This window comes from Acipenser ruthenus, chromosome 12, assembly GCF_902713425.1.
Source record: "Acipenser ruthenus chromosome 12, fAciRut3.2 maternal haplotype, whole genome shotgun sequence".
In the NCBI taxonomy this organism is placed as follows: domain Eukaryota; kingdom Metazoa; phylum Chordata; class Actinopteri; order Acipenseriformes; family Acipenseridae; genus Acipenser; species Acipenser ruthenus.
This window is the reverse complement of record NC_081200.1, coordinates 12,074,069-12,100,628: the sequence shown is the minus strand read 5'-3', so window position 1 is coordinate 12,100,628 and position 26,560 is coordinate 12,074,069. Positions and strand designations below refer to the sequence as shown.

General features: G+C 37.7%; 1 protein-coding gene across 28 annotated transcripts in view; it reads right to left on the bottom strand.

Annotated features, from left to right (window-relative positions):
- Positions 1–26,560, bottom strand: part of LOC117417163 (disks large homolog 1) — a 207,851-nt gene that overhangs the window by 69,828 nt on the left and 111,463 nt on the right. For 14 of the 28 annotated variants that reach the window (XM_034029084.3, XM_034029085.3, XM_059034543.1 and 11 more), the window contains 2 exons: positions 617–703; positions 112–165 (listed from right to left, as the gene is read on the bottom strand). In XM_034029084.3, the coding sequence (XP_033884975.1) occupies positions 112–165; positions 617–703 (141 nt within the window). Of the gene's footprint in view, positions 1–111; positions 166–374; positions 532–616; positions 704–4,524; positions 5,043–19,312; positions 19,783–26,560 lie in introns of those variants that run through there. The other 14 variants (XM_034029091.3, XM_034029092.3, XM_034029093.3 and 11 more) reach the window with 8 other exon arrangements.

Genomic DNA, 26,560 nt, shown 5'->3' with positions numbered 1-26,560 from the left:
ATAGAAGAAAAAACAAAATCACACAACATTAACTGTCACATTAACTATAAAATGCAAAAAGCTTGGATTTTTTTGTGATCAAGACATATAGAAGTTAAAATCTATACTTACATAAGGAGAAGTATCCAGGCTATCTGTGTTCACCACAACTGGTGGCGGATTTGCCTTGAAAAAGGAGAAAAATAAATAAATAGTCCCATTATAACTTTGCAATGATGCATACATAATATCAGCAACGACAGAAAGGCGGCCAGGGAGACACTCTGATGAAAAATGTAAAAAACATGATGTATTTAACAAGAAAACATTCAACGGAACAGTCACCAAGCTTCCTGGTGCAATCCACATTTATAAAAACTGTTGTTTATACATACATGGCACACCATACTGCAGAAAATGCAATGTTGAAGCATGAATGCTTGGAGTCTTGAACTAAATTCAATGAGTTCCTGGCAGTCCCTTGAGTAATAAAAAATTCCAACCTTCTGTGTGCTGTTTATATATAGATAGATAGAGATAGACAGATAGATACACACATACTTTACAGTACTGTCTAACTGTGCAACAGTCGGCTACAAACGTAAATGAAATGGAAAATAAATGAAAAAAAAAAAACCTGTGACGTGGTAGATGAGATGGCAGTGTTCTCTGCTGGGACTGGTAGGATAGGGATCACAGGGATTATAGGAGCAGCATCTGTCTGCTAAACAATAGCACCGGGTCAGAGTTCAGGACATACAAATACACAAAAACAGACAAGAACAGCAGAAAATACAGACATCAACAGCAGCAACAATGAGTTGTTCATCATGCAAATTGCAGGGAAAAGCATATACAGAAAAGGAACGCATATCTATAATTGGTGTGTGTTTCAAAACTGGAATAATAAAAAAAGATGACTTGCAGTGAATGTTTGGTGTTTGGGTATTAGAGCTAATCAGTCATACACTACATGTCACAACAGTTAAATTACACTTACATAGGAGTATGGCATCCTTTCTGTTAGACTTCTACCCTTCACACCAAAGGAAGATGCATAAAAAAAAGTAATGTCATGATGACCTACTGTCGAATCTGTGATAGAAAGTGAGTGTTCTCACATGTGGACCAGTGGCTCACCAGTTAACATGAAGTAACATTATATAGTATACAAGTTTGGAATAACAGTCTTTCACCCAAGCAACACCAGCCAACATTCAGGCACCTGTCACAAGCAACCAATTGCAGGGGACATTTCCTGCAATTTTCCCCAAGGTGAATAGATAAATCAGTTTTGATTTGAGCAAAAATTGTGTTTCATGGGCTTTATAGATATTCAACTGACACTAATTAGTTTAATTAGCAAGCAGTGTTCTTCAACACTGTTCCAGGTATGCCATATAAAACTGTAATAATTATGTTTTGTTTATTTTCAAGCCATGTTTAAATTGCATATAATTATTTTATACATTAAAAAAGTAGTTTGACAAACTTTGCTTTACTGTGTATTTAAACAACTGAACTGGACTTTAAGTACAGAACTCTGGATATTGAAATGTACTATAACTGTCAGAATGGTTTTGGTGCTACTGTAGCTGACTGAAGGATATAAAGCAAGCTTAATAATGATACAGTAATAGCAGCAACAATAAACCTATAAAAAGCATGTTCAGGAACTAATTTCCTAACAGCCCCTAAATCTGTTTCACAGACGAATTTAGAAAACAGGTAAAGCATCTGTGGGTTATGTAAACCAGAAACATTACAGAAATGAGCACACTCTTCCAAAGGGCTTTATCAACCATCTAAACAAAAATATAATCATGTATCCTTTCTTTTCTCCCCATCAGCTTATGCAAGCGCCTGCTGGTGTACTCTGTACAGGCTGCCAGTGGCATTGCTGCAAGGTATTCATCTGATTTTCAGATCACAAGCGTGGGGATCTTCTCAAGTCAGAAACAAGGTCTTATTTTCCACTGCAGCAATGAGAATACTTGAGAACCTTGAGGAACAGACAAGGACTGCATGCTATTCCCGCGCAAAAGATCTGAAACATCTTGGAATCACTGTATTTTTAAAAAGGCACAGTCTATGCGCATCAGCAAACAGATGACAAAGAGGAAAAGTGGAGCAGATGGTCTCATCCCCTGTCCCCCAGGGACTGTAAATTTGCTCAGCGGTTGAGTAGAATAAATCAGGATTGTTATTTTCTTATTTATTTAATAAAAAAAATAAAGGGCACATGAAATCATGATTAAAAAAATGTCTAAAGGATTAAGATAACCATTGTAGTTTAAAAGCAAGGACATCTAAGGACAGAGATATGTTTGTGCAGCATCGCCCTCTCTTATCAAACAGCTCACACAATAAAACTACAGCCTGAGGGAGCACTGCATATCATGCTGTTCCACTCCTAAGCCATTCAACTCCTTGGATGCAATGAGATGTATACCACAATCAGAATCGTTGTCAATCCACATCTCATCTAAAACTATACTGTAGTCTTGAACTAGGACCGAATTTCAGTGATGACAATACTCATTTCTGAAATAAAAGGTCACATTATCTCTTCCCAGTTCTTGTCCATAAACTATACATTGCAAATTCAAGATCAAAGTGTGCTTGCAAAAACAACAATTTACACACAAACACATAAATAAAATTATATATAAAGGACGAATTGGTAGTACTACGTTATATTATGTTGCATTACAATTTAAATACGACAAATGGTGTCTTTCGCTGGCAGTTTGTACTGTACATCATAAGCTTTTAAGATTTCATAAGCAACATTCAAAACTTTAGACTATGGGGGGAAAAATAAATAAATCCTCAGGTGCAATTAGTGTTAAACACGTAATTTTTTTTTTTTTTTTTTTAATACCTACTCTGAACCTTTAAAACATTGATTCTGTACATTCCAAAAGACACTTCATTATGTAGTAGAGAGAGTAATATCAGTTCCATGTGTCGGAGAGATTACAGTACTACTGAAATATCAATTTGAATTATGCAGTAGGGGACTATGTACAAAGTTTGCCAAAATTATACAAGGCTACAGGGTTCTGCAGAGAGTACATGTATTTCTATATCTATAGCATATGACAGCTCTCACAAGAGCAATACTGTTCAGTAATGTTAATGCCAAACTCTGAGGCAGCATTAGACACACAACCTCAGACCAGGCACATTTCAGGAAGCGTGGCTCAGGAAAGGTTTTAAAACACAAGATCCCTAGCAAGAAACGGGACACTGTTTCAAATCATACTTCAGCATTAAACTGAAGTATGATTTGCTTATCTACAGAGCACCAGCATTCCATTGTGTAATGTTTTTAAAACAACGACACGCTATATCGCAAAGTCTGTCGACAGGTGAAGTTCTAAACAATTTGTATTGAATATTTATTGTCTCATATATATATATATATATATATATATATATATATATATATATATATATATATATATATATATATATTTTTTAAAATTGTATTTAGGAGAATGCCTTTCAAAACTATCAAGTCCTGGTTTTTCAAAACATTTTTCAAAACACCCATGTCAGAGCTTACACACCATCTCAGGCGACAGATTCCATGTAAAATGGACAGATCCATCCATATGCATATTGATCAGGCCCCCGTTAGGTAGTCACGGGTGCACTAACAATTTTGGCTTTCAGTCAACACAACCTTCCCTACTATAAAAGCCTTCATTATTAATCTTACACAAAACACCACATCTGGAGTAATAGCCAAGGCAGCATTTCAAAATGGGATTATACCCCTTCAGACAAATATCCAAGTTTCAGCGTGTTCTTCCTTATTGTCTGAAGGTTTTCATGCGTCTAAACCAGACTCTCAGATAACGGCTGTGAAAGCATGGCAAGAACCAGGTGAATTACAATCCTAAAATGAGCACTAAATCAATGACATTGATTAGAGGTCTTCTCATGCTTTCAGCTTAAGCCTTTAAAGTATTAATGTTTAGACAACAGCATTAGAAAACACACACACACACACAGAGGAGTACAATTATATTGAATATCGCACTAAACAAGACTGACTGTCACTGCTGCTCCACAGGAATTCTGCAAATCCTCATATAAAAAAGTTACAGCTAAGAATATTTATTTCCTCAGAAATGACCGCACATGCATATGATCGTTTTTTTATAAGCTACCCAATCAGAAGAAATGACTTGCTTAATTCTAATATCGGTCAGTCAGCTCGCTCTCAGAAACGCAGGATATTCACACAAAATCCACAGCTTTCTACGACCAAGAATAAGTACTCTACGGTAGTGGTCCCATCTGGCTTTTTAACACATCCAGAACTGCCCCCCCTCCAATCCCATGCATGTTTTTCATTACATAACTTTGACTTATTTACAATTCTCATTATTCTTGTTTTCACTGGTCAGCATCAGTTGGAGAACCATGCACATGCTAGTACAGTAAAATAATGATTTTCTGCACGCACATGGGTGTGCCAAGTGCTAAAGTTCTTTGTTGGGTCCTGGGCGAGTTCTGTAAACAGAAACGTACCTGATCAAAAGAAAGGGTGGACCACGAACGGTCCGAGCACCAGCCGCTAGTTGCTTTAACTTTGGCAGTGCTTTTCGTGGGGCTCTTTTTAACACTGTCCCGCAGGTTTGTGAACTTCCCTCGATTTTTGGACAAGGACACAGGCAAGGTGGAGGAGCTGTAGTGCCTGTGAGTGCTCAGAGGCTGGTGATGCTTTTGCTGTTGCTGCTGCTGCTGTTGTTGCTTCTCCTGCTGCTGTGGTAGTGGTTGGGACTGGGGCTGTGGATACTGTAGCCTTGGATGCATCCTAGGTTTATTGGAAAAACTGACCATACCCCCCATCCCATCGCAACCCTCTGGAGCACCACAGCAGTATTCATGGTTGGGATAGTAGGTGGTCATTGTGAGATAAATGGACAAAAAGCCACAGAGGTGCCCAAAAAGTGCTCAGGAAAAAGAAGACAAAATTGTAGTTTGTGATCCTAGATGTGAACTGTTTCTGCAGCCATACGAGTAGGAAAAAGAAAAACCAAATCCAATTCTATCCTCTTGCTCTAGCTCTAGTTAAAGCTCTCTCTCTCTTTCTCTCTCTCTCCCCTCCCTCACCAATTAATGAGCTCCAATAGGCACAGCACATAGTCGTTTTCCAGGCATGAATAATCAATGCACTGCACTGATTCCACTGTGGGCAGCAAATGTTTAATGTTTATTTTGCTGTTTTATTTATTTGGGTTTTTTTTACACAAAGAACAAACTGCGGCAAAGCACAAAAAATGGGATCTGCTCAACAATACAAAACAGGACAACTTTATACAAAAGGGGTTGGACTCAAATGTAGAAACACCTGCAATATGTGGTACACACTTGTGTGTAAATCTTTGTCTCAAGCCAATTAGGTGCATTGTATCCCAGACTGCACAAATCATGAGACTTAAATGTGAGGAGACATTCTGCACACTGCACACTCATTGAGGAGTGGTCAGACACTGTATCCCCTCTAATACAATATGACGACTTGTGTTGAATCAGGGCTGTCTGTGTTGGCACTGGACTCTAATGACAGTGCTACAGCAAGTGCTTTTACTTTCCTCATTTTTTGGTCTTTCATAGAAGTTGTTTCTTCCGAGAGCTGTGAAGCACAGCTTGATATTTGATATCGTATTCATCTTAAATTCTGATCGATGCCGACATTGACTTAAACGTCAATTTTGTTGTAGTCTTTACTTCAAAGAATAAAGAAGAAATGTATTCAAAATATTTTATCATTAAGTGATTTTTTTGTCATCAGCTTACAAATGTGCACACACTCACTTCTTGGTTACATGTGAAAACTAATAGTCCTTTAATATTGTACAGTAGGCTAAATAGATATAGCCCTATTACTCCTTCAGAAAGTAAATATGAATAAGTTTTGAGCAAGACCAAGCTACATATTCCATTCATAGTGATTTAAAATTAGACAACTGAGATTTCACTAGATTTCATAACACATATTAAAAGATGGGAGGGGCGGGTATTAATGCATCCTTTAAAATAAATGATTAACTAATAAGCTATTAAGTTGTGGACGAGCCTTTGTTTGGTTCATTGTCAAATATTAAATAAACATTCAAAGGGAAACTTAAAAAAAACACACACACACCGACAATTAATATATTTGTCATTGTTTTTATTTAGAGTCTTGTATTAACATTATTATTATTCATTTTATGCTTCTAATATCTCTCAATATAAATATCTCTAACTAAATATCATGTCTTCATTTTAATAGTCTATTTATTCAGCAATTGCATAACGTTACTGTATGCCACTTAAAATAAAAAAAAAACACACACATGGAAATGCAAGCAGCATCTCGCACAATATCTTAATTCACTCAAACACTTCCCTGGTTACTGGGTCAAGAGCCATCTTCAGTGATCTCACCCCCCCCCCCCCCCCGTCTTCATCGGATTAAAGTTTCATAGCTGTATCTTCTCCAGGGACCTCTCTAATCACCATGGTGCTGCCACAGCTCATCTGTGACTGTGTGGCAATGTAAATCACAGATGCACAACACCCAGGGCTGATGCAATATTCAAACACTGCACACAGGGGAAAAGGCTGCCCAAAACCGTTACACAAGAAACGAGCACTTACATTGTGCCTATTCCCAATAATAATATGAACTGTCAAAAACTGATTTAAAAAATAAATAAATAAATAATCCAGCTTGGGCCACAAGTGAAAGGATGCCCAACACTAGAGAATGATTATCAGTCTTTACCTGAGACTGATACCTGACTCAATGAAAGGTGGGTGTTCGGGTCATGTTTGAATGATCTATCCTGTGCTCCCCAGGTAAGGGACATGTTTGTGTGTGTTCACTGAAGCCTAGGACGGCTTATATGGATCATTGAAGCAGACCAATCAGTTGCAGCGATCAATAAAAAACATTTAAATGTTAGCCAATACTATTGCTACATTAGCCAATCTATTTAAATCGATTATACAGCAATCAAGGAACCTGTATTAAACGTGTTAGCCTATGGAAAGCATTGATTGTTTTGAAAAATGAAATTAAAAAGCCAATACGGTAATTTGGCATGAAAAGGAATATTAAGGGCTGCGTTCAGCGGACAGATCTCTGCAAAGATGGCTGTGCTCCGTTTCATTTTGAATATCTTTTGGGGCAACTAAACCTACTGTTCTCCAGAACTGTCGCCACTGTATTTCTCAATGATTTATTGGTGTTCAGAAGTATGAGAGTACCATACATACATTCCATCACAGTTGTAAATACAAAGATAGAGCTAGCAATAGTGAAGTACAGTACTTCACTGTGACCAACATCCACAGTTTATACATGTAAAAAAATGGAATGTGTGTGCAAAACAGCCAGCCACATCCATATACAACAACAACACGTGGACATCAGAAATCATCTTCTTATCAATACTCTCCCTTAAAACTGTCTTAAGCAACAAAACTCATTACAACAACAGAAGAATGCACTTGCCATAAATTCAAGGTAATTCATTTTTATTAAGAGGCTAACTACAAGGAATGCTATCACAGACAGCACATTGGAGTATTAATATTATCCCAGCACAGTGTTACCTTGCAAACTCTTAACTAAAAGTCCCCAGGAACTCTAAATTCCACCTCCCTTTAACTACTTCCACCAACTATATTAGGAGTGATGAATAAACTCTACATAAGCTCTACATTTTACCCCCAAAGCTGCACTGAAACCTAGTACATACATAAAACACATACTCAATCTTATGTTGTCATATGCTCTAATTCCCATCATTCACACACTTACTATCTTGTGCATATGCAATGTGTTTAAGTGCCCACGGTACCATACTACCATGAAGGGCTTAGGATTCGTCGCTGAACTGCATCAATTATAGGGAGATCTGCATGACAGTCTAAACTATACAGTACTGCTGTAGGATCATCAGCATTGAAAGCTGTCCTCGCTGTTTGCATGTAGTACTGCTGCAGTAGTTTGCATACATTACAGGGTTATTAGCAAGTCAAATGGCTCTGGTTTGTGTATCCGATGAGGGTAAAATGTGGCAGGTGGAGGCCCCAAGTGATGGGATTCATGATTACAGCACTATCGTGTACAGCTATAGTAAGGCTGGCAACAGCCCCAAAGCCCTTAGTGCCCGCTACCATATATTTCTATACACCCAGGCCCACTATCGCACACCTTCAGCACCAGCCTAGACCTGGTTTTAAAAACTAGGCCAATAGGGCCCCAAGCAGACAGACAGAACCTGCCTATAAACGGCATGTTATTCGATTAGTAAAAGTTTCAAATGGGAGGGGAAAAAGCACTACTGCTGTGTGGTAAGGAAGTAGCATTTTTATTTTTTTATTTAATTATTTTACATGTTTCTTATAAAAGGCTTATGTGGAACAAACTACAAATATTGGTTTTAAAATTCATAATATGGGGTTAAAAAGCACTACAATAAAATAATTTTCAACACTAGGTACAAATAGATACAATATATCCTATGTCACATTTTTGATTGATGGTTCCCGCATCACACCTTACCGGATTACAATACTCCATTAAAGTGACACGCAACAGGTGGATTGCCTGCTGAAATCCTATTTCAATTTATATGAACACTACATTAAACAGTGCAGAATGCAGTAATTTCACAGCAGCATCCTGTGACCTAACCGGCATTTACATCAGGCTACTATAAAAGTGGCTTATCATGACAGTTACCAAGATTAATTCTCTAGCAAACATGCATGTGATAGCTGTGTTGTAGAAACCTGCAGTTGAAATAGAATTTCACTGATGCCAAATACATAAAGCAATTAAGATGTCTGAAGTCCGGTGGCAAAACATGCAACATCTTTGGATAAAACTCCAGAAAAATCGATTTCAATCAATGTGGGCTAGAAACCCATCTGAAATGAAACTGGAAAAAATAAATGTAGAAAAAACCCACAAAACACAAATCTTTAGGACATAACACAGAACTCCAGATGTAGGCCTAATTATCAGAATTAAGAAATACTTACATTTATACTAATAAGATGAGCAGAATTGAATGTACAAACACTGTTGAGCCCCTGATGGCATCTGTATGCTCTCTTACTACACAAAAATAATAAAATAAATAAAAATGTAAGAAGAAAGTCCGTCTCTACAAGCTGCGTTGAACTATGTTCACAGAATCTGTCACTGTCAACTTTGGAGTCCTGGGTTTAATCCAGCTTGGGTCACACATGAAAGGATGCCCAACACTAGAGAATGATTGTCAGTCTTTACCTGAGGCCCAGGACTCAATGGAAGGTGGGTGTTTGGGTCATATTTGAAGTGCGCTTGTGATCTTTGAGCTCTCATGATACTGCAGGCCCTGTCCCAGTGTTACTGTAGTTCAAAGGTAAACGGACAAATGATAGAATCTCCCAGGTTTTTTTTTTACTTTTTCAACTACCTAGGGGAGTTTCTGGACTTAACCTCTTCTCTCTTTTGCTGGCATAGAACTGTGCAATACAAAAACATTTAGATTATTATATCCAAATCTATGAAAAGGTTACAAAAAAAATAAATAAAAAATGTAAAAGGAAAAATGAAAAAGACTGACAACCTTTGGGACTAGAGTTCAGTTCGCAAACCTACAAGTTCTAACTTCTCAGTGGCTGAGGGTAAGGGCGATTCGGGACAGAGGGAGGGTGGAAAGATGGGAGGCAGAATTAAGCAATTTATGAAACCCTGGTTTATAAATCGGACATATCCTGTTTCCATTCTCCTCTCAGAAGTACTACATTCCTAAAGCAAAAGCAAACCAACAAATGTGAAATAAAGGTTGCCATCTTGACAGAAAATGATGCCCTTCTTAATCTTTTTTTTACACCAAGTACTGAGAGTAACCACATTATTAACACCAATTGAAAGCACAATTTTCAGCTTTTGACTGACTGACTGTAATCTTAAATCTCAAAAGGCATTTATAGACCAATTGCAAAATACATTACATTATGCCTTATTGACCTTCTTCAATACATCTTTCAATATGTCTCTTCAATAACACCCCCCCCCCCCCCCCCTCCTCCTTCTTGTTTTCTCATTTCCGTAGTTTCAATCTAATTGCTCCCTAACAGGTCAAGGGGTAAGATATTGATTATTTATTTCCTATGAAAGAATAAAAAAAAAAAAAAAAATAAAAAAAATAATAGCCTTAATAAACTCAGCAAATAAGGTGTCTGTACAAGTATGCTGAATTAGTAGGTCACAGTCTTATAGTTTATAGTATGTTGAATACTAACTTCTTGTAACACAAGCAGGTGTGATGTTTCATCATGTTTGTGCAAGCTTTCCAGAAGATATATTAGCCCAACCGAATTAGAGGCCACAGCTCACACACAAGGAGGTTACCTAGGTTACCAAGACCTAGATTGATAACCTCAAGAACCTGAGCTAAGGAATACTCATATGAACTGGGTGTGTGGTTCGTGAAAAGATATGAATAAAACTAGACTCAATGAGGCAGCCGGCAAATGCAGCTTTTGATGGAAGACAAACTAAATATCAGTCATTTTAAAAAGAAAAAGTTTTAAGATTAAATGGACGTAACTTCTACCAAAACACAAGTCCTGTATGAAACAGGAAATGCATGCAGTGTTCATCAACTGAACAGTTATTATCACATCATTACTGCAGTCTTGTATTCCGCAAAGGGAATTGTTAATTTTCAAAAGTACAGTATGCTAGGTTGTAAAGCTTTACATCCCTATTTAATGAATCCTTTGTGCACAGTTGTATAAAAAATGAGTCTCTCCAGAGATACTGGAAGCACAATTAGTTGCTAGATTTACAAGATGGGCATTCTCTCTGAAAAATGAAAAACAGATCCAACCACTCGGTGTGATAAGAAGTCATCGGGTTTCTGCCCTGGTAAGTTGTAAATATTTTTAAGATGTTCTCTTTTCCTTCTAACAAAAGGTGTCAGGTTTGTGTAAAAAATAGGCAAGTTGGGGGTTCACTTATTCCGCGGAGTAAAACATATCTTTTGGTCTACTTTGGTCAGCAGCAATGTATTTCAAAGATGTGAATATTTATTTTATTTATTGTATTTATTTATCAGGGACACATACAATTATAACATAAGATGCATTTTTGTACTATAGAGAATATCCCCAACGAATGCAATGGTCATTACTATCCCGAGAGTGAGGGTAAGCTATACTGTAGCACTTTGGCCAAAACAGAACACTTAATTTCCTCTGACCTTGGGGTAGCGCAGCAAGATACAAATTATAAAACACATTATCCATGTTTCACAAGAGTCCAAGGATAAAGAGAAGCACACTGATGTATTTATTCATAAAATGCACTGAACATATGAACACCTTGCAATGCACACACACAGCCCGAAATGACATGCATTCACTTTCCTGTTAATATGGATGAAATCCTGCAGATAAAACCTCTATATCATGTGACTACATTGACCCAGCTGACTACATCCATGGCAACCTTATAGCAACATCAGAAGATGTATTAGGAGACCACTTTCCATGGCAACTCAAGGTTACTGTATATTATGGGAGCAAACAGCCTCAAGGCAATTACATCTAGCAAAACATCAAAGCTGTAGTCTGTGGTATTAAAATCAAAGGTCTACATAATGCAAGCACTTCATTTGTTTAATTTTTGTTTGTATGCTACTTGGCCCAGATATTGAATGTCCAGGTTGTAAGGCCCACCACCTACACTACTTTGGTGAAAATACACGTAAGATTATTATTTATTAAAAAAAAAAAATTGCCTATATATATATATATATATATATATATATATATATATATATATATATATATATATATATTTACATTTAAAAGTTCAATTAAAATCTCAGGCAGGCAGGTCTGACATGAGTTTATATTACCCCAACCAAATGACCAAATGAACAGAAACCTTGCACAGGCACAGTAGGTGACTTAGTTTCAGGTAGCTATACCAGTTGTCATCTTAATTGCAATTCTAAAACTGTAACATACGAATAAACAAACAAGGATTATTTTCTGGTAAGAATCGTTGGAGGAGTTAATGTCCATGTGGCTAGCTAAAGTTACAGGCGGGAATGTTTCTAGTTTGCCATAAGGTTGAGATGAAGCTTTCAGTGTGGTCTTTGTACAATAATGATATTCCTTCGGGTATTCTTTTTCAAATTTCTTTTTCAGACTTCTTAGGAAAGCGAACAGCTTTTATGCAGAAACTGACAGAGGCAGAGCACAGACAGATAGTAAAAACATGATATAAAACATACAGGGCTGGGAATATTGCTTCAGTGGTGAGCTGTTTAAGCAGTGCTCCGAGGATGGGAGTCAGACTTGACCTTCATTTACTGACATGTTTCTTACAAAAACAAAAACCAAACCATTTGGAAAGTACGCACTGTCTTCAAAGGAAAGTACACAATGTTTTATTTCCCTAGAGCACTGTTAAACTTGTTTATTACTGCGCGATCTCTACATATGCCTTTATCTGACAGAGCTTTATTACCACTTGAAGACCCCAGAGGAGTACCCTACTCAGCTTAGTCCAGACGGTTGTCATGCTGATGCGCTGGGGAGGCAAAATATGCTGATCCCTGGAGCCAGCCTTACACTTCAGCCATCAACACCAGGCAGAAGGATGTCTACATAATCAGATGGAAGGAAATGCAGATGGATCACACTAATTTACAGTAAAAGCAGCTATGTCTTAGTTGGTGCTTATCTTGGCGAGAGCCGAGTCCAATATCAACAGTTGTAACACCTACTCTCATGTAATGGTAATCAACTATAAATCGGTTTTCTTCTCCCAGTTACATTTAAATGGCTAAATACATGGGTTGTGTAAAGAGCTCATTTACTGTGAAACACCAATTAAAAAAACATACCAGGTTTAAAATGAGTTTTGTACTGCAAGACCAAACTCAATGTAATCAAAAATGTTAATTTAGGATAAAATATACTATTATAAATACAATACATTTCAGAGGGTTTTACACTAGCTTTAACATAACTGTCCAACAGGATTAGAAATGATTATTAAATATTCTCAATAATAAAATAAAAATAAATTTCACACATACACCAGTTGAAATTCAGAGTGCTGCAGTTCCTGTGAGTTGTGATTAAAATGATCAGTGACAGTTTATAATGGATCAGGCATCATGGCTACAGGGCAGTTCTGGGAGACATGGCCAGTCTCATGGCACCAGTAGCAGGATTAGTCAGCATTGTTTTGTTTTTTTTAAATGTTCAACTATAGTCCTGCACTGAGTCTCTAGGGGGCGCTATCCCACCCTGACACCATGTGTAACAGGATGGCATTACAGCCAACGCTTATGAGTTACCAACGCTTATGAGTTTAGCAACAAAACAAACAGATACAGTCAAGTACTGTAGGCCATTTGTACAGCTTACACTGTGTGTATTCTCTGTGTTGATAACTTGCATACACCACCATTACCAGTAGGTTTATTTAAAAAAAAATTTTTAAAAAAAAGTTACTGCTTGCTACAATATTACTGAAGTGTTTGGATATCTTTTTGGGACAGCTTATTTCAGGAGCTGAAATATGTGCAAAAGATAAATTAGTTTGTGTGTGTATGTGTGGTGTTCACGCAACGGTAAACATATTGAATAATGTACTATAAGTGAATGTGCAGCATGTATTAAATTGTAACTAAGACGTGATGAGTTTTCTAATGACCCTGGCTAACAACAACAACAAAAACAGAAACAGCTCGATTATCTGAACAAAGCCATTTTAGGAACACCTGCACATGCTTAACGGATGCTTGACAGTACTTTTTAACTGTGATGTAAAACAGGCAATAAAATGTCCCATGCCAAGCTGTTTGCCATTCCTAGAAAATGGAAGTGGGGTACCACTGCTCTTGTGAGAAGGCTTGCTCATTAAAATCATAGGCAGATATTTGAAAACAACAAACTTAGTTCTGCATTTATTCATACATCTCAATATTCTCCTTTTTAAATCTGCTTGCCATGGTGTCACTCTGTGAGCCAATCAGGAATACCCTGCTTGCCGTAGAACAAGAGGATATACAGTAAATGAACCCTTCAGGACTGGTTATGTGAAGATGTTGCTGTCTATTAATATGGATCTTGCAGCAAGTATACACAAATCATTGGGACTACAGTATCTGTTTAATATTGTGCAGTGTGTTTCCTTTTTTGTGTTGTGAGTGAACCTGTCGGGTGCATTAACACCCAGAGTTGTGATGACAGTAGGACAGCAAGTTCACAGCACTACATTTGAATTCCTTTTTTTCAGCCAGGTTTGGATTATTTACTATCTACAGTTAGAAACTTTAAAGGAGTTGTATCCCAAGGGCTCTCTCGGCTGATAAATTATTTCTAACTTAAAACTACAAAGTAAGAAAATAGACATTCTTCTTGAGGTCAGTTCCCATTATATTGGCTGTCATTTTGCCTGATGCAATCGTACACAACTGAGGATTTATATTACTGGAAGTAGCCTAGATGCCAAGCACGTTGGTGGAAAGGACAGTAATTCCAAAAGGTAGGCAAACGTGTAAGTAGAATTAACGTCAACCTTACTATGACACCACACTTTAATAGTAATGAGGATTTGTATTCCTGTGCACATGCTACATCAAAGGCATCTTGCATATATGATTCATTATTTAAGTGTCAGCAGTTACCATCAGTAAACAAGGTAGATTAGGAATGTAACATACCAATGATATAAAACTATCCATGTGATATCCACTATCCATGTGCGACATTAAAAAGCAGTTTAACCTGACATACCTCTATAGTGTGTAGAATCCCTTCTTATTATTGGTTGTTCCCATGATATAGCCTTCAATACCTCAGACAATCAGGTTGCAGTAATATGAATCATTTCTACGATCATATTGTGGGGAATATCTTGTGACAGAAGCCATTGACAAAGTTTCATTAAATTCAGGATAACGGTTCTTAAGAGATTGCTTTTATTAGCCCAACAAATCAGATGTCAGGATTCATGCAAGACAGCCAAATGAAGCATGATTGTTCATAAGCAAGATTCTTAACTCAGTGTAACATATAGGGTTTATTAGAATTCAATTACTCAACACATGCTGCATTGGTTTTACTGGTTCAGCAAAGTTTACTAAATAAATATGGACAAAACTGACAGCATTACCATAACTAGATGCACTAGAATGAGTCATGATATAGCCAAGGAGATTAACTGTGCTGCATAAAACCAGCAGCTCTCACCAGCGCAGTAACAGTACAATCACTATGGTAACAGCCAAAAGACAGCTGGTAAATTCTACAATAGGAGACGCTTGACCATGAAATAAATAAGGATTGAAATAGTTTTATGTTCCTGTTGAAAACGTGGAATTCTTGAATTACCGGTGTAATGTATAGTATCTGCAAAGCTTTGACCTTGACTGAAGCATTTTAACATGAGTATTTTTTTCTCTCACTGATTTCATCAGCTAGTGGTGATCCATGCCTTTATTAGTAGAATTGTCTATCTTCTATAGTAATTTTAAATGGTCTGCGGCTACTATCTCTAATCATATTAATGTAGTTTCTCTTTGTATGACACACCCAACTGACTGAACAAAGAGTGAGCGAGAAGCCACTCTTATGATAACAGGTAGCCACTAAACTTTTAGCATACTGTAAATGAAAAATATAAAGATTAACATTACATCGAATTCAAGGCCATTTTTATTATTAGTATTTTTTTTGAGCAATGTTGCTAGTCTCTACTTTCATCTCCGCATTCATCTCCGAGATGTGCCCTAGTCACAACAGCAAGTGTTACCAAACAATACCTGCCACACATTAATCAACTCTGCAGTTCACTTTATACTTTGCAGGACCAGTAAAACAAGGGTTTCACGAGCAGGGCTTACATCAAAGTATTAACAGTCATTAGTCAGGAAAGGCAGTAACTGCTTTATTCCTAGTGCCTGTAACTCGCTGTGTGTGGAGGCTTTATCATATGCCACCTTTTAAGCTAGAATTGCACTAATACATTCAACAGGAGAACCCCATTAGCAGCTTTTATCTTTGTAAGTGAGTTATCTTATTTAGTCTAAAAGGCAGGGGAGGGCTATTCGGATGTAATAATATATTTCTACTAAAGTGGTACATTAAGGACAAAGTTAAGTAATGTACAGTAAATCATTTGAGGTAGGCTTTTTGTTTTATGTTAAATTAGCAAGGAGTGCTAGGAAGAAAACCACTACTGTTGTCTGTCGAATAAACGGAATGGAAAAGACAGCAGGCCTCAACTGTCTATCAGCAGACAATATGGTTTGGTTAAAAATGCACTTTTGGAGGGGAGGGGACGCTCCCGAGTGGCGCATCCTGTAAAGGCACTCTGACTGGAGTGCAGGATGCACTCTATAGTCTGGACGTCGCAAGTTCGAGTCCAGGCTATTTCTTTGCCGACCGAGGACTGGAGCTTCCAGAGAGGCGGCGCTCAATTGGCAGAGCGCCGAGTGCTGCCCGGGGGGAAGGAGGGTTAGGTCGGCCAGGGTGTCCTCGGCTCACCGAGCACCAGCAACCCCTGTAGTCTGGCTGGGCGCCTGCAGGCTTGCCTGTAAGCTGCATTGTCCTCCAATGCTGTAGCTCTTGGGTGGCTGCATGGCGAGTCCGCAGTGTGAAAAAAAGCGGTCGGCTGACGGCACACGCTTCGAGGACAGAGTGTGTTCGTCTTCGCCCTCCCGAGTGAGCGCAGGGGTGGTAGCGGTGAGCTGAGCCTAAAAATAATTGGCCATTTCCAAATTGGGGAGAAAATAATAAAAATAATTGGCAATGACTAAATTGAAAAAAAAAAAAAAAAAAAAAAAAAAAAAAAGCACTCCTGCAATGTTTTAAAAACACAGTACAGGAAATCCATTGACTTGGCAATGTGTCCAAGATTGCACTGAGACTGATCATCAACAATAATAAATGTGGCATGAAGAAACACATCCATATATGCATTCTTCTGTAAGCCACGAAGAACCATTGTTTCCATCATAATGATTTTGTCCCTCATTGTGACGCCTAATTTTTTTCAGGTCAAGCCCTATTTGGCCTACACATATTGTATCTTACCATAACTGCATGCTGCCTTTTTCCTAAACACAAAAAATAGGCAACTCTTACTTGAATACTGTATTTCCATAACATTTGGATCCCAGATATCTCTTTTAGGACCACCCGAGGACTATCCCAATTGTAGAACTGGTCATAGGGACTGACACTGAGCTCGATCTTAGGGGCTGGTCTTTATTTGAAATCGCAAAGATATGCACATTTTTCTTATTAATATTCAGCATAGAGTGAACATCTGGATCCAAAATATCACGATGAGACTAGAAATAAAATGTATCAACTGCTATAACCAACATAGTTATAGACATGCATGAAAATAGTATGACTAATGAATCATGACTATTTGCTGCCAAATTCTATGTAATACATGCTGATTACTTTAACAGCTAATTAAGAATACTGATTTCAAAAGAATGTATATATGAAAATATAGGACTGATTACGTGCATTAAAAAGGTACAGATCTTGTTTGCTTTAAAAGGGAAAGCAGCCAATATTCATTATGTCCGTATTACATTACAAGCTGCAGCATTATGTGGACCAGCTATATCACATGCACAACTTCTTTTCACCCATCTCTCATCTTCCATCAATTTGTAATGAAATAAAAATCGGCACAAGCGAAATGTAATCTCGCACTACAGGAGGAGCCATTTAGCCTAAGCACACTCAGAGAAGACAATTAACAGCTAACAAAAGGCAGTGTATGTTTACACATTTCTGCCCTGGTACCTTGAGTTTCATCTGTCAGAATGTATGCAACCCTGAAGCCATTCTCTAGTAATGCACAACGAGCTTAGCGCAGGATTTAAATAAGTAAGTGTATTTTAAAGTAGGGGTAGGAAATTTAATACTGTCATCTCACTTACTAAATTGAATGCCACACCTTTATTAGCTAATTATGAACTGGCAACAAGAACGTTCAAAAGGGAAATCAAGCAAGCAACAATACTATACCCAGTTCTCCCATCCTCCCTTGGCTAGGGTGGGGCTGTAGACTACTTAAAAAACATACTATATTTGTTAACACAATTATAGTCAGGATCCTGAGAGCGTCTCTTTTGTAAATCAAGCATCCTGTATTATTTTTTCAATAGAGAGGGCTGTCTTATCTATCTATTTTTCTGTTTAGAGAGTAATTTACCTTCCAGCAAAAAGGGCAGGTGAAAAAAACTCAAAAACAGAAAATTCAGGCAATTTTTTGCTCGTTAAGCTTTAATGGGTCATTTTGAGATAAAGTGAGGAACATAAAGAAATTATGAATGTATTTATTAAATATTGGTTAAAACGTTACTGCGCGTTACCTTTTATTTCAGGACAGTGAGCGTTGGATGTAGTAGCCACTAGAGGCCGCTAGAGGGTGCAAAAGAAAAGGTTGAAATAACAGTAACAGAGGTTACTGTATTGGTTTTTTTTTGTAATTTTAGAGGTTAGGTGTAAGTTGCATATGATGTGGCGTGGACTGAAGTTGAAGCTGTATTTTGTTTTACTATATTTTTGTAAATAACTTTATTTTCCGCATTTTTTGTCTTTGAATTAATATAATAAAGGTCAAGGATGAGAAATTTGGAAGAATTGAGTTTGTGAATAAAGTGTTGAGTTCTTTTGTTCTTAAAATGACCTATTAAAGCTTAATGCTTAATAGATTTTTGAGTGTGCGAGTTAAGTGTACCTTACCCTGCACCAAGTTTTGGAAGACCAGCAAATTGGTACCGTTTTTTTAAAAAAATTTACAATTTAATAATATACAGGATTTTTCCCCTGTCCTACTGCACAGGTTGACGATGAAGGAGGGTGGGTAATCTATTCAGCACCAGACATGTTTATAATCTGAAGTAAACTGGGAGAAGACACTAATAATGCTATAAAAAGTTATAAAACTACAGTATTGTAGTTAATGCAACATGCCTGTAGTTAATGTATTTGCATTGTAATATGCCTGTATTTAATATATTTGCATTTTTTTTTTTTACTGTTTGTATTTAATGTATTATGCCCTGTATCTCACTGTATTTAATGTACTATGCACTGTATTTCACTGTATTTCATGTATCATGCATTGTTCCTCATTATCTTGCAAAGCGCTTTGTGATGGTGGTCCACTATGAATATTGATGAAAGTGCCAAGTTAAGGAGGGGGAATAAAAAATAAACCAAACCAACAATGATTAGACACAACAACACTCTTCCCTCTGGTTACCTGGGCTGAGGTGGCAGCAACAGAGATACAGTCCATCAAGCCGTGCCGCCTCTCTGTGAAAAACAAAACAAGCTGCTGCCATCGAGAGGGCCCAGCCCTGAGGTCGTCTGCTGAGCTTTTCTTTGCCCACTGCTTCTGCTTGTACCCTGTGGAGCAGGGTCCAGAGCTGGCATTGCCACGGTTACCTCGCGAGTACAGCAGGGTGTTGTTTCCGAAGATGTAATTCATCTCTGCTGCTCCGCAGGTGGATGCAGTTGGTCCACAGCTCTGGTAGTACCAGCTGCTCAGTGGAGAATGTTCACAGAAGCTCCAGACAGAGTTAAAACCGCATCCTCTCCATGAAAAATAACTACAAAAAATAAAATGTCCAGCTATCTGCAAACATCAGTCATCATCTTCAAATCCAGCTGTTTTAGAACTTAATTTGCAGCTTTATAATACAAGTCCTGTGCCTTAAAGTGCTGCATGATAATGAAGTCAGCCCCGACTTTTCTCCCTGTCCCAACCTTCTCTCTCTGCGTAAAGAGACCTGTGCCGATCAAAGGCTGCTGTTCTTTTGTTTGCAGAAAACTAGAGTCTGAAAGCCAGGAAGTGAGGTCAATTAGCAGGTAGGATGCTGCAGACGTTGGACTATCAAGACCCTGGGGCTTCCTAATCTAATGCACTGGGTAAGGAAGACAAGTGAGCAAATTAACAGGTTTCAATCACTGCTGTTCTTAAAAGCCAACAACAGTTCACCACAGACGCATTCAAAATAAATGCTGACTCAAACTGCCTACAGCACTTTGAAAAAGCTGCTCCATTATTGTTTTTTTTTTATTAATATCTTTACTGTTTGAAACGATTATTTTTTCATTCATTATACAGAGAAAGCTTTTAGATCACTATTGATTTCCCATCCCGTCCATTTTTTTTTTTTTGCTACAAAACACCAACAAAGACAAATGTGTTCATGCAGTTTTCATGTTGTCTTGTACAGCACCACCCTTGAAACATAATCCTCTCTGATACAGCCACAAGAGAATCTGAGTAAGCAAGTGGAAATATAGATTTACTGAAGTAATAGGAGCATCACTTTAGTATTCTACATCAGACTTCACCTAACAGTATATTCCTGTCCAATTCAATGTAAAACTGCAGTTCGTCCACAGTGAATGAATATTCTGTGAAGCCAAACAGTCAAGGTGAAATCTTGTTGTTTATAACGTGGTGTGGCACAGGTGTCAAATGAGCTGCTAGACACAGAACAGTCATCCCCAACTGACTAAATCCATGGAAACAAGGAACCCACGAGTCTAAAACAGGAACCCTTACTGTTCCTTTTTAAACGCAGCTGTGCAATGTTGGATATAACAGTGTTCTATTGCACGTCTATGAGTATAAACCCCTGTACTCCACAAAACAAAGGAGAGAAAGCTTCTCTGTACAGCTGAATGTGTATAATTAATAAGGGTGTAACGATTCATTGTGTATCGATGAATTGGGATACTTTTTTTTTTACATGATATACAGGTATCATATGGTATGAGGTATGCATCGTTTGTACTGTGAGACAATAACAAAAAGCACAACTTAGTTACTGTATTGTGGTTCACCAAATAGTTCTTGTGTGAAGAATAAGTATGTTATACAGTTGGTATGGATCCCATGCATTGCAATACATACTGTATCGACACCAATACATATCAAAGCTTAACAAACATTAATGCATTGTTATAATTATTAATTTCCTGCATATAAAACCTGGTTGGAGGTAGGCTTACTTTATAAAAAAATCTGGTATATGATCTAATTACACCCTTACTAGCCCTACAAAACAATAATGCTGAATTATACACCTCCATTAAAATCACAACTGGGACTGATCTTTCTGCAAAACCATGCAGAGAATAAATGTAAGTGATCACTTTTACATACATAAATCCACCCCCTTTTCAATGAATCCTGGCCTTCTGAACACTTCAATCAATAGTGCACTCATAAGAGAATCCGAATCTAGGTGGATATGGATATTTAACAGTACCAACCCATTTCCAATGGCATGCTTTCTAAAGGGGTACACAGCTTCAAACGGTTTAACAAAATACTGTTTTTAACATGATGCCATTCCCTGGTAGGACTGTCTTCTCTTTCATTATTTTTATGTTTAGAGTCAACAATTGCTTCTTGCATTTATTATACATTATATTACTGTATAATAGTATCCACATGCATGTTGTTTTCAGCTGCATTTGAAGGCTTTGTGAACAAACTACTTTGCTTTCAATACTGAAGCGCTCTCAACGCATTGATCATTGACAATCATTACCTACTGTACCTGTCCGACTTTGTTTGCTCATTGCACCTCTGCATTGAAGAAACAGCAATCTTCACAGCACAACTACTAAACTATTAATAAAATGGTTACCAAATGCCCTGCATCATATTGAAAATACACCAGTTGCAAACCATTTTCTTTCAACCTACCTTACAAAGATTCCAGGCCCCCATTTTAGAACACACTCAAGGCCGCTCAAGAACACGCTAGCAGCAGATAAAGCAGAGCGCGACTACAGAAACAGCAGCACTCGTACTCCTGGTATTTAACAAGTAAAGCCTTGGTGACATTTAGTCCTGTCTGACTTCATCAGGAAAAGACAGATGAGGCATCACACGGATGATCCTTTAAAACAGAGGTTCCCAAACTGTGGTACGCGTACCCCCAGGGGTACGCGAGACGTGTTTCGGGGGTACGCGTGACAAATTGTGTAATGGCGAACATTTTTTTTTTTTTTTGCATTTTCATAAGACTTGTCACACTCACACAACTTAAAACGCATTGGAAATTCATTTTAAATTTCTGCTGTGAAATGGAGAAACAAACAGAGCCATGCAAGATAATCTCGCAGCAGCGGGACACTTGGGATCAACGCTGTGGTGTGCTCGTTTATTGCAAACCTCCAAGAGGTAACAATGAGAACAAGAATACACAGGGACAGTGACGTACAGAACTCTCACCACCAATAACTGTACAACGCAAATTAAATGTATTATATTTATGACGTATGTTTTTAGTTTTTTATTAATTACATTTTTTTGGTGCTTATTATGAGCTATTTTCGATTTTTATGTAAATCATTTTTTCAGAGCTTTCGATTTTTATGTACTGTATGAAATTATTGTTTTCTGTTACTGTACTTTACAAAATGCTTGTTTTTTTTCTGTCACAAAGTAGTAACTGTACAGTACCACACTTTGTACCTTCTTTCCTTTGTTGTCTTCCACAACGAAATCCCTATGGTCACGGGCACATTCTTCTGGGGTTTTTGTGTTTAGGCATTTTTTTTACATTTCGCCACAATTTGCAATTCTGTTTTAAATCCTACGTATCTTAACTGTAATATAGCTTTAAATCCCGCGAACAAGCCTCAATTTGAGAAAATATTCAGAACTAATCAATACAAGTTAGGGAAAGGTAGTTTGTTTTTGTTTTTTATGTATTAGGTTTTTGAGTTATGTGAATTGAGTATATTTCCAGTGTTTTTCTGGTGTTCATTATACACAGATTTTATTTATTTTTTTGTATCAGGGGTGTTAAACCCTAAAATCAGAAGCCGTAATTATATTATTATAGTCATTTATATTGTAAGTATATTATTGTGTATGTATAAATCTGTGTATTATGAAAGCATATATTAAAAACAACATGAAAATATAAATCTGTATGCTAGGGTTACGCAGACAGTTGATAGGTCTGGAAGGGGGTACGCGGCAATCAAAAGTTTGGGAACCTCTGCTTTAAAACAATCCATGTAGCTGGAATGATTACGCACAGCGGTTTCTCTTCAGAATTTGTGTCGGTGAAAAACTTAACACAAGACTTTTTTTTTTAAGGAAGCGGATTTCCAAACCCTTAACAGAAAACTTTAAACATGCATTCCTATATGCTTCCACACCCACGGTCAAACTTCAGCTCACAGCTATCCCTTAACTGTTTAATCTTAAATCCCTTGCATTACAGAAGCATTTAAAAATCTTTATCCAGGAAAATCACATGGAGATGCAACACCTCCCTGAACACAGTTAGAAAACCAAGACATTATAAAAATGAGTAAGAATAAGCAAGCTAGGGTTACCATATGGCTCCAGATTAACCGGACGCTGTGAGACAGAACAGGATTTCAAACTTGCCCCTAAATTGAAATAAATGAAGGTGTAAATGAACCATCCTTAGCTACAATTAAGAATGGTGCTTAAATACCCGCATGCGCATCAAATAATTGTATTATACCAAGAATGAATTGCAGCCAGTCGCTATTTTTTTCTGTTTGTTAAAATTCAATCGCCCATATTATTCTGCAAATACAATCGCATCATCATCTCGTTGCTCTATCGATAAATTAGCTATTCGTTCATTAAGATCTGATCAGAAGCAGCTGATCAGTGTGAATTGTTTGCTGCGCCCAAGAAATTCCACCACAGCAGGATTAATCTCAGGAAAGGTGGAGCTCATTTATACGTTAATTACTTTCAATTTAGGGGGAATTTTGAAAACCCGGTCTGTCTCAAAGCGTCCGGTTAATCTGGAGCCATATGGTAACCCTAAGCAAGCACTACATTCCAGTATGTCAAGATCGATTCTCTGCATACTTTAATAGCTGATTTATTAGATTTTCTTTTACATTTGGTGGTGGAGGAATTCCAAACTGAAAAGTACCTGGCAACTAAATGCCAAGCAATAAGATTATATTTCTGATGTAAAAGCCATTCAGTATAATTCTATATAAGAAACTTCAAATTGCAGTCCAATTCAGGTAGCTTGTGTTACTTTAAGATGATATCTGTATTTCAAAGTCGAAAAATAAACATTGTACTTTCAAAGTTTATTTTCTTGTACAATGCTTCATTCCTCTTTGAAGCAAACAATATGTTTAGTCTACTAATTGCAGAGCAGTATTATTATTACACATTTAAATTTCTAAAACTACAGCGGTGATGGGAATATATGATATGGTATAAAAGTATTTTACATGTTAACAATTAGCAACATGTGCATGCCCTGGTCTTGTGGCAAAGCACACTGCAACCAATAAGATTGATGTCCACTAGTGCAAAAGTTTGACGGCACACGCTTCGGAGGACAGGGTGTTTTTATTGAGAAAAAAATTATATATTAAATACAAAACTGAAAGATCATAATTGGATAAGTGGAAGCACCTTTGGCAGTAATTACAGCTGTGAGTCTGTTGGGATAAGTCTTTACCAATTTTGCATACCATTCTTCTTTACAAAACTGTTCCAGCTCTGTCAAGTTCCTTGGGGAGCGTTGATGGACAGCAATTTTCAAGTCATACCACAAATTTTCGATTGGATTTAGGGTCGGGGCTCTGACTGGGCCACTCAAGGACATTTACCTTTTTGTTCCTTAGCCACTCCAGTGTAGCTTTGGCTGTGTGCTTTGTGTCATTGCCATGCTGAAAGTTTCAGCTTTCTTGCAGATGGGAGCAGGTTTTCCTCAAGGACTTCTCTGTACTTTGCTCCATTCATTTTCCCTTCTATCCTGACAAGTGCCCCAGTCCCTGCTGATGAGAAACATCCCCATAACATGATGCTGCCACAACCATGCTTCACAGTAGGGATGGTGTCCTTTTGGTGATGCATTGTGTTGGGTTTGCGCCAAACATAACGCTTTGCATTTAGGCCAAAAAGTTCAATTTTAGTTTTGTCAGACCACAAAACTTTTTGCCACATGGCTACAGAATCTCCTGAGTTTTTTTGCATACTTCAAAACGGGATTCAAGGTGGGCTTTCTTGAGTAATAGCTTCCTTCTTGCCACCCTACCATACAGGCCAGATTTGTGGAGTGCTTGGGATATTGTTGTCACATGCACACTATGACCAGTCTTAGCCATAAAAGCCTGTAGCTCTTGCAAAGTTGCCGTTGGCCTCTTGGTAGCCTCTCAGATCAGTCTCCTTCTTGCTCGGTCATCCAGTTTGGAGGGACGGTCTGATCTAGGCAGGGTCTTGGTGGTGCCATACACCTTCCACTTCTTAATAAATCGTCTTGACCGTGCTCCAAGGGATATTCAAGGCCTTTGATATTTTTTTATACCCATCCCCTGATCTGTGCCTTTCAACAACTTTGTCCCAGAGTTCTTCTGAAAGCGCCTTGGTGCTCATGGTTGAGTCTTTGCTTTGAAATGCACTACCCAGCAGAAGGAACCTACCGGAACTGCTGAATTTATCCTGAAATCATGTGAATCATTACAATTTAACACAGGTGGAGGCCACTTAACTTTGTGTGTGATTTTGAAGGCGATTGGTTACACCTGAGGTAATTTAGGTTTGCTATTACATGGGGGGTGGACACTTATCCAACCAAGCTATTTGTTTTTATTTTTAAATTAATTTTCTACAAATTTCTCGAATTTTTTTTCACTTGGAAGTTATGGGGTAGGATGTGTAGATAAATGAAAAAAATATATATTTTAATGCATTTTACACTGTCAATTGGCTTTTTCTGTGTAGGGTTTTTACTGTAGTGCACATTACGTAGTTTGCATGCAGATGACAGAGCTCACATTGGTGAAATGCAAACACATTACAGTTCATCTGTTTTAAGCACATAAGTAACAGCAGCAACTGTGCCGTCAATCCTTTAAATCAGATCGCAAGAAATCAGTCATGTCTAAGAAATGACTGATGAACATTCACAAAGATAAACATATACTAATCTCACAGATCAACCTACTGTTGCAACAATCTACCATCGGCTTTGTTTTACATACATGTTTTTCTGCTAAAACTGTTGAGATTCTTGTAATGCACGTATCACTGCACCACTCATTTTTCCTATAACCTATTATCAAGACTGTCAGGGCTCTGCTCTGAGATGGCTCGGAGGCTAACAGTTCAAAACACTGCATTAATAACAAACTAAAGCCTCTTTAAAAGAGATACACTCAATATGACTCTCTCTCTTGAAATAGTCACGATGCCATTTGAAAAAAAAATTAAGCACTTTAGCTGTGTATTTTAAAATGGGACAACACAAAAAATGGAATGCATTTAGTAAAATCGCCTATTATTTTCTCCCAGTTTGGCAAATCCAATTATTTTTAGGCTCAGCTCACCGCTACCACCCCTGCACTGAATCGGGAGCGGCGAAGACGAACACACGCTGTCCTCCGAAGCATGTGCCGTCAGTCGACCGCTTTCTTTCACACTGCAGATTCACCGTGCAGCCACCTCAGAGCTACAGCGTCGGAG